This window comes from Triticum dicoccoides, chromosome 5B (genome assembly GCF_002162155.2).
Source record: "Triticum dicoccoides isolate Atlit2015 ecotype Zavitan chromosome 5B, WEW_v2.0, whole genome shotgun sequence".
In the NCBI taxonomy this organism is placed as follows: Eukaryota; Viridiplantae; Streptophyta; class Magnoliopsida; order Poales; family Poaceae; genus Triticum; species Triticum dicoccoides.
Genome location: NC_041389.1, coordinates 417,394,072 through 417,403,302, shown reverse-complemented (window position 1 = coordinate 417,403,302; position 9,231 = coordinate 417,394,072). Strand labels below are relative to the sequence as shown.

Here is a 9,231-nt window from a genome sequence, read left to right as displayed (position 1 = left end):
GGGAATGGAGGGCGAGGGCTAGGGCTAGGTTTAGTCCAAAATAGGTATGAGGTTAGACTATATATAGGGGAAGGGAAGGAATTTGGATCACCCGATTGAGATCGGACGCCCGAGAAAGAATAGACTAGGGTAGTCCAAATAATAAAACGAAGATGTTTTATAGATGTTGGAGGATGATCCGGACTTGTTAGTCATGACCGTCCGGACCGGGTCCGGGAAAATTTCGGACACGGCAAGAAGGGTCGTGGTTGTGTAGAGAGACAAGGCGATCGTGTGCAAGAGTGTGGTTTGGCTCGGAACGGTCAGCGAAGATAAAGGAGAGAAGCGGCAACTAAACACGGGTGCAAGTTTTATGAAAACATGCAGATGCAATGCGCATGATGCTATAAGATGAGATGCATGACAAGAACAAAATGCAAAACAAAAGACAAAAACCCAACCACGAAGGAAATAACATATCGCATCTCCGGAAAAGGCAAGAGTTGGAGTTACGAATATGAAAGTTGTATCCGGGGCGTTACATGGCTTGTGTGCAGCGTCAGTAGCTGCTCTGTCGCGGCCACGAGGTGGTCGGTCCGGCTGATCGGCCGTATTATTCTTCGGCGGGATGGGCTCTAAGGCCTCATCGTCGAATTCGGGCAGCAGCTTGCGCTTTGGGTAGCTCTTTGTGTGGAGATCATCGCCATGTGTTTTCTTCAGTGTCTAGCACTTTGTTCCATCAGCGGTTGAACGTATCCTGCGCGGCCTTTAGCCTTTGCTTCTGCTTCTTTAGGCTCCTCGCAGTGGCCATAAGCCTTCTGTGGAAGTTCTCTTGTTCCAAACGTTTTTCCGGGATGATGAGTGCGTCATCGTCCGAACTGTCCTCCTCTCCGAAGACAGGTTGATGAGTTTGACCCTCGAGATCGCCGTGATTGGGCGTCAGCTCCAGGCTATGTTCGGCGTGACCTGGCTCCTCCTGCTCCATCGCTGGATCCATATGGTCGTTGTTGCCTTTGGAGTCGACCGGGGTGTCAATTTTTCTTGCGTTGTTATCGCTATTTTTACTGTGGCTGGACTTAGACCGGCGCCTGCGCCGTCGCTTTGGTTTCTGCCCGGGGGGATTATCCTCCGTTGCATCCTTTTTGTCGCCGTTGTCCTCCTTGGGTGTGTCCATCATGTATATATATCATATGAGCTGTCCAGCGCCCCATGGGCGGTGGTTCTATATCATCTCCCGCATCGACGTCCATGCCATCGATGTCTTCGGAGTCGAAGTCAAGCATGTCGGTTAAGTCGTCGACAGTGGCTATTAAGTGGGTGGTGGGTGGGTAGCGAATTTCTTCGTCATCCGAATCCCACTCGAGCCGGACATAGTTTGGCCAAGAGTCTTCTGACAAAGAGAGAGACCTTAATGAATTTAGCACGTCACCCAAGGGTGAGTGTTGAAAGATATCCGCGGAGGTAAACTCCATGATCGGTGCCCAATCTGATTCGATAGGCACGGACGCACGCGGTCCGGATCCTAAGACCGGAGACGAGTCCGGGGGTCCGGTGACATAGATTTCCTTAGAGGCGGAGTCTGTGTTCGGCTCCAACGCTAATGAATGTGCGGCCTCCGGGGCGGGATCCATCCACCCATCTTCGGATGGCGCGATCTGCTCCAGATTGAAGTCCGGGGCAGCTGCAGGTGCGATAGTCCGAATACCGTCCGAGGGCAGATCTAAGTCATGCGCGTCGTGACTGTTCGACGCTCCTGACACAGGCTCGAATCCATCGAAGATCAAGTCTCCGCGAATATCGGTCGTGCAGTTCAAGTTTCCAAATCTGACCTGATGGCCAGGGGCATAGCTGTCAATCGTCTCCAGATGGCCAAGCGAGTTGGCCCGCAGTGCGAAGCCGCCGAATACGAAGATCTGTCCGGAGAGGAAAACCTCACCCTGGACCGTAGTGTTATTGATGATTGAAGGAGCCATCAAGCCTTATCGTGGCGACACAGTGGAACTCTCAATGAAAGCACCAATGTCGGTGTCAAAACCGACGGATCTCGGATAGGGGGTCCCGAACTGTGCGTCTAAGGCTAATGGTAACAGGAGGCTAGGGACACGATGTTTACCCAGGTTCGGGCCCTCTCGATGGAAGTAATACCCTACTTCCTGCTTGATTGATCTTGATGATATAAGTATTACAAGAGTTGATCTACCACGAGATCGTAGAGGCTAAACCCTAGAAGCTAGCCTATGGTTATGATTGTCGTTCTTGTCCTACAGACTAAACCCTCTGGTTTATATAGACACCGGAGGGGGCTAGGGTTACACAGAGTCGATTACAGAGAAGGAGATCTATATATCCGAATCGCCAAGCTTGCCTTCCACGCAAAGGAAAGTCACATCCGGACACGGGACGAAGTCTTCCAATCTTGTATCTTCATAGTCCAACAGTCCGGCCAAAGTATATAATCTGGCTGTCCAAATACCCCCTAATCCAGGATTACCTTAGACATGGATGTTGGAGTCTGATGTGGTGGACATCTAGACTCCCTAGGGCTCCCTTGATTTGGAGCTGGTTTGTGGGCTTTCACATGTTTGGACTAGTCCCGACCAATTTGATGATCTACATTGAACGACTAAACGTGTCTAGATAAACTGAACATTTACGAGCTTTTCAGTGATCCACATTGGAGATGGCATAAGCAAACGGCGGGACCTCCTATTTTGCCGGATTTTGCGGCAGATAGAGCAGCAACACACACAGGGAAGCCCGAGTAGGCTGGACCATCAGCAAGTGCAACGCGTGAGACTGTAGCGAGTTTTCTTTTGCACCGCGTGTGGTTATTATTTTTCGCATTGTAGTGCCGTCTTCACTGTAGCAGTCCACATCACTAACGCCCTGTTCACTACAGCGGTCCAGCTACTGAACCAAGCACAATAGCAAAATCATTTTTTTTAAATTCCCAAAATTTAAAAGCATGAACTTTTTTTTTGCATTTTTGAACAAAATTTGGAAACAAGAACAAGTTTTGAATTCTGAACAATCTTTGAAAACCTGAAAAGTTTTTATATTCTCAAATATTTTTTAAAACACATTTTTTTCATTTCTGAACAAACTTTGAGAATGGGAACAAATTTGAAAATTTCAATCATTTGTTTGAAAAATTCAAACAGTTTTTGAAAACATGAAGATTTTTGTATCCATGAAATAAAATTGAGAACATGAATATTTCTGAAATTCTGAACATTTGTATGAAAAAGCCATTTTCCCCAAAAAATCATAAAAAGGTCAAAAAAACTATATTATTAATTTTTTTACAAAAAATATTACAAATTATGGGATAAATAAATAAAATAAAATAAAATTGAAAAGGGAAAAATATAAAAATAAGAAGAAACGTAAATAAAAAAAAACAGAAAACCGGTTCAAGAACCTCGTCGAAGGTTTGCCAAACTGGTGAAAACCCAGACTGAAACCTTACAGAAGATTCCAAAAAACAGAATGGGAGACCTCTTCGTAGCGCTAAAATGGGCCGGACCATTTACTCGCCGGATGCCCTTATCCCTGTGCGAAGCGTGGACAATTCTACGCATTGTGCGTCACATAGGATTCGCGGCAAACGGCAACGTGCTGGCGGAACAAATTCAGGCCCCTGCTTTGGACATTCTTCGCTAGCTGGACCGACGCACTCTTCTTTTTTTCGGGTTGACGGACGCACTCACCACCGACGGGCTCGCGCCGCGCCGGACGTCGGCGATCGATCGGTTCAAACCCCACCGTGCTCACGAGGCGCGCTGCACGCTCATGCTCGACAACCAAACCCACTCACTGTCACTGCCTCACTACTCACTCGGTACCCAGTGGGCACGTGACCCCATAAGTGCTGGTCACCGGCCAGGGACCCCACACAATTTAAGTTCGTGCGTTGGCGCGTCTGGTTAGGTCATGGCGCAATTTCATTGTACTGCAGCTGGGTATAGTAGGCGAGTCAAAGCGTATGGGAGATTTTTCTTACCTCCAAATTATTGGTACGGATGCCGGATCCTTGTACCCTAACAAGGAATTTAAAATGCAAGAAAAAAATAGTACCTCTAGAAACGGAGCGCCAGAGTTGCTCCAAACAAACGCGTGGCCCATGCCTGACCCGAACCCGTTCTCAAATGTATAATAAACATATTTTTTAATTTTTTATAAGTCAAACTTAGCAAAAATTGATCACATTTATAAGATTTTTTTGAGTGAATTTCATTTTTTTACCTCCTAGATTCATGTTTGTGACAACAATCACCCATTTAGCATTTTCTTTCCACATTTTTATCCAATTCAGACAAACTTATGCCACAAACTATTATTATATTTGATCCAATGCTCGTTGATTTAGTTTATCCTTTGATTTTTTTCTGGTCTGCTTCGGCTTTGGGATGATTGAACGAAACCCAATCACGTCCAACCACACTTAGCCCAACCGCACCTCCGACCTAGTTAGTTGAGCCGCATCCAGCCCAACCGCGCACCCCCACCCGGTGAGTCGCAGCCAGCCGAGCGCCCCCGCCTGGTCCAACTGCGCCCAACCGTTCCTCCCGCTCCTTTCTTTCCTTCTCTTTTGCTCCCTTAGTTTCTTTCCCTTTTGGTGATGGAGCAACCGAGGCAATCTTAGTGATCGCTGACAATTTAGGGAGCACATGCATCGAGTGGTAGCCTCCAGTATCCCCTGTCTCATGCTCGTCTACAACCTCTCAACGTTTGCTCTATTTTGAGACGAAAATAAGATATTTTGGCCGGCGAGGGATGGTTTTATTGAGAAGTTGATTCTCTTGGGGTAGGGGAAGCACTTGTAAGGTTTAGATCATTGATGACGCGTGTTGCCGCACCAGTTTAATCTGACTCTTAATTATTAGGTATACACAGTAATTTTCATAATTTGTTTGCAATGTTTTGAATTATTTTCCATTCTGGTAGCTTGTGCTTGTCTCCTTCATTTTAAATATATGTAATTTGAAGAGTGTTATCAGGTTGTTTCCCAAAAAAATTAGTGTTTGAGTCTTTTTCTTCTTAGGTCTAATAGACTTGTAGTTGGTTCGAGCTGTGGTATCAAGTGTTTGGGATTTAATTTAATGGTTAATAATGCAAAAAGAAGAGTATCTTCCAGTCGTTTTTTTTGTTGAGAATCTTCCAGTCGGGTAAACGGGCGTGCTTGATCCGCGAACCCCGTAGGGCGGCAGCAGACAGATCTGTATCCACGAAAGCGACGGCCCCAAAGCCCAGGATTTCTATCGCCTTTCCGCTTTATTCTCCCCAGAAATCCAACGGCGAAAAACATACTCCCTCGGTTCTCCCCGACCCGTCGGTGGAGGTGGAGCAGAACTGTCAAGCTCGGGGTTGGGCGAAATCCCCACCGCCCTCGGAAAATCGGGGGAAACCCAGCTCTAAAACCCCGAGATTTTGGCCCCGGGTTCTCTCCCAGCCGTTACAGCAGCGCCGCGGAAGCTGCCGTTCGCCTAGGAGCTGGCGGTAACCCGGGATCCGGCCGGCGAACCATTCTCCCCCGCGAGCAGCTGCCCGCGCCTCAAGCCCTCTACGGCGGCTTCCTCAGCTCCGAGCTCCGTCCTTCCTCCCGTCGCCACATCGCAGTCTTTCGACATTGGGTTGTGAGGTATGAGCTTGTTTTCTTTTCATCCCGTGGTTAATTCGCCCCTCCACTGATCTCGACGCCACCTAGATCCACCCCTGTGAGCCTCACGCTTCATTTCTCCTGCTGCCGACATGGCGTGGGATTTTAGAGATCTGTTGTTTCTACAATTTTGGTAAGTTTGGTTGTTAGGATACACCGATGTGATAGACGAAAGCCACATGCTTTCTTTCCTGTTTATTATCGCCCGTCTATGATTGCCTCAGGTGAAATTGCGGTTCCCCGCAAAAAAAAAAAGACTTGAAATTGGGGCTGCATCAGGTTTAGGAAAAAAATATATGTAATGGACCATAATTAGTAAAAAAAGACAATCTTATTCAGTGTGCAATTCTCAGGATAAACCATAATGGCCGTCAAGGGGGGTCCTGCGGACAACAGGACTAGAAGCACTGTGTCTATATGCATAGTGATTGGCTTGTGCTGCTTCTTCTACATCCTCGGGGCGTGGCAGAAGAGTGGCTTCGGAAAGGGGGACAGCATTGCCCTGGAGATCACGAAGCGGACCGATTGCACCATCTTACCGAACCTCAGCTTCGACACACACCATTCTAAACAAGGCAGCTCCGGCGATCTGGTTTCGCCGGTGAAGAAGTTTAAGCCATGCCCGGACCGCTTCACAGACTATACACCTTGCCAAGATCAAAACAGAGCTATGAAATTTCCTCGGGAGAACATGAATTACAGAGAGCGGCATTGCCCACCGCAGAAAGAAAAGTTGCACTGCCTGGTACCACCGCCTAAGGGATATGTTGCTCCATTCCCATGGCCCAAAAGTCGGGACTATGTTCCTTTCGCGAATTGTCCCTATAAGAGCTTGACTGTCGAGAAAGCCATACAGAACTGGGTGCAGTATGAGGGCAACGTCTTCAGATTCCCTGGTGGAGGGACTCAGTTCCCTCAAGGTGCTGATAAGTACATTGATCAATTGGCATCAGTTATACCGATTGCCAACGGAACCGTCAGGACTGCATTGGACACTGGTTGCGGGGTAAGCGGAGTATCAAACTGTATATTGCTTACTGCTACTTCGTGAGCTTCTTCTGACTTTGTTCATGTCCTAAAATTCTGAATTTTTTCAGGTGGCTAGTTGGGGAGCTTACTTGTTAAAGAGGAATGTTTTAGCCATGTCGTTTGCACCCAGAGATTCACACGAAGCCCAAGTACAGTTTGCTCTGGAGAGAGGTGTCCCAGCTGTTATTGGTGTTCTTGGCACAATTAAACTCCCTTATCCATCAAGAGCCTTTGATATGGCTCATTGTTCTAGGTGCTTGATTCCATGGGGAATGAATGGTGAGCCTCTAATCATGTATCCTTCTATACTGTGCATCCAATATATGGGCTTGATACATTTTGTTATTGCGTAAATACCTTGTGCCATTTTGATGCAGTCCTTGTTCTACTTCTCATTTTTTTTCTGTATTTGCTGATATGCAGATGGACTCTATATGATGGAAGTTGATAGGGTTCTAAGACCTGGTGGATACTGGGTGCTGTCAGGTCCTCCAATTAACTGGAAGGCGAACTACAAGGGTTGGCAACGTACAAAGGAGGATCTTGAGGCAGAGCAGAACAAGATAGAGGAAATGGCTAAGCTTCTATGTTGGGAGAAAGTCTCGGAGAAGGGTGAGACGGCAATATGGAGGAAAAGAGTAAATACTGAGTCCTGTCCTTCTAGGCTAGAAGAATCAACTGTGCAGATGTGTGAATCAACAAATGCAGATGATGTCTGGTATGTTTCTACTGTAGTTTTGTGAAACAATCTATTAGACAGAATTGCTAACTTTAGCTTAATATCCTTTAGCAGGATTCAGAGTATATATTATGATAGTCTAGCATCAATAGGTATACTGTCTGGTCAATGCATTATTTTCGCTTTGCCTACTTAGATGTGTTGATGTATTAATATGTTGTTAGAAGTTCTGGTTAATAATTTATATAACCTCTGTCCTATCCTAATTTTCACTTATTCTTGCAACACCAGGTACAAGAAGATGAAGGCATGTGTTACACCTCTTCCTGATGTAGAAAATCCAAGTGAAGTTGCCGGAGGAGCAATCGAGCCCTTCCCAAGCAGGCTCAACGCAATTCCTCCAAGAATTTCTAATGGGTTAATTCCAGGGGTTTCATCTCAGGCATATCAGAAAGACAACAAAATGTGGAAGAAGCATGTGAAGGCTTATAGCAATGTGAACAAGTATCTACTTACTGGCAGGTACAGAAACATCATGGACATGAATGCAGGTTTTGGGGGTTTTGCTGCGGCGATTGAGTCCCCAAAATCTTGGGTGATGAATGTGGTGCCAACCATTGCAAAGATTGCAACCCTGGGGGCTGTTTATGAGCGAGGATTGATTGGCATTTACCATGACTGGTATGCCTTGTTATGCTCGAATCTCGACTCAGTAAAGTTGTTGTCATGAACTTACTGACACGTCTCACAATTTCATGTCAGGTGTGAAGCTTTCTCTACTTATCCAAGAACCTATGATCTTATCCACGCTAGCGGCCTTTTCACCTTGTATAGCAATAAGTAAGTTGCTCCTGTCCCGTGTCATCAGTTTTGTCACCTTGTATAACAATTAGTAAGATTGCCAATGCTGATTCTTTCTGTATGTTAAAACCAAACAGGTGCAGCATGGAAGACATCCTCCTTGAGATGGACCGCATCTTGAGGCCTGAAGGTGCTGTTATAATGCGTGACGATGTTGATGTCTTGACAAAGGTGAACAAACTCGCTCGGGGCATGAGATGGAACACGAAGCTAGTTGACCACGAGGACGGCCCTCTAGTGCGCGAGAAGATCTTGTATGCTGTGAAGCAGTATTGGGTTGGCGGAAACCAGACGGCCGCATCGTGAAGAACATATTCTAACACGGGGAATTCTGGGATCCACCTTTGAAGCTGGCGTCCAGGAATTGAGATATGGAGTCATCAGGTGCAAACAAAAATGGCCTACTCTTCTCCGGGGTAGCAATGAAGCAACCAAGGTTCATCGGTAGCAGTATATTGTTGTAACAGTTTTGTAATTTAATTTCATTCGTCACTCGGCATGAAGTTACTCTGGTTAATTGAAGGATGTATTGTCAAGAAATATTATTGCTTTAGTTTCTGTAATTTTGCTCATGCTGCAACTTCTGAATGTTTGCTTTATTACCAGTAATCCCATTGCTTCGTTTTTTTTGTTATGTACGGTTATTTCTTCCGTAACTTTACTGTGCTGTTACCTGAACGACCTGAATGTTTTCTACTCAAGAATATATTTAGAAGAGATTTCATTTTGGCAATTTTAGAAGAGATATTTTCTTCCTGTGAGGAGCTTATAATGGAACAATGGATGGGAGAACCTCTTGGTGTACCTGCTCCATTCCACTATGTGCATGCTAAATGTTCGGTGCTCCTGCTCCAATTCCACAATGTGCAGTTCTGAGTAGTATAAAGAGTTGATGCATATGTTTTAGTGCAAAGATGCTGCATATCTACTGTTACATCCAGAAATAAAATGCAGATTGATATGCCGCCTGAGTGCCTATGCTTTAGGTTGCTTTCTTACTGAATTAGATTGCAGGTAATATTAC

The 9,231-nt window shown here is 45.9% G+C and overlaps 1 protein-coding gene across 1 annotated transcript; it reads left to right on the top strand.

The window, feature by feature from the left end:
* Positions 1 to 5,255: 5,255 nt before the first annotated feature.
* On the top strand, positions 5,256 to 8,833 carry LOC119309736 (probable methyltransferase PMT2). The gene is made up of 7 exons (XM_037585670.1): positions 5,256 to 5,620; positions 5,992 to 6,644; positions 6,736 to 6,946; positions 7,091 to 7,385; positions 7,638 to 8,027; positions 8,109 to 8,186; positions 8,285 to 8,833. The coding sequence occupies exons 2-7, from the start codon at positions 6,003 to 6,005 to the stop codon at positions 8,511 to 8,513; spliced, it is 1,845 nt and encodes a 614-aa protein (XP_037441567.1). The 5' UTR covers positions 5,256 to 5,620; positions 5,992 to 6,002; the 3' UTR covers positions 8,514 to 8,833.
* The last annotated feature ends 398 nt before the right edge of the window (positions 8,834 to 9,231 follow it).

Bases quoted from the DNA above. Each gene is read 5' to 3' on its own strand.
- LOC119309736 (XM_037585670.1), top strand. From the start codon at position 6,003: ATGGCCGTCAAGGGGGGTCCTGCGGACAACAGGACTAGAAGCACTGTG. The intron at 6,645-6,735 runs GTAAGCGGAGTA...GAATTTTTTCAG, and splicing joins CATTGGACACTGGTTGCGGG to GTGGCTAGTTGGGGAGCTTA. The intron at 6,947-7,090 runs GTGAGCCTCTAA...GCTGATATGCAG, and splicing joins GATTCCATGGGGAATGAATG to ATGGACTCTATATGATGGAA.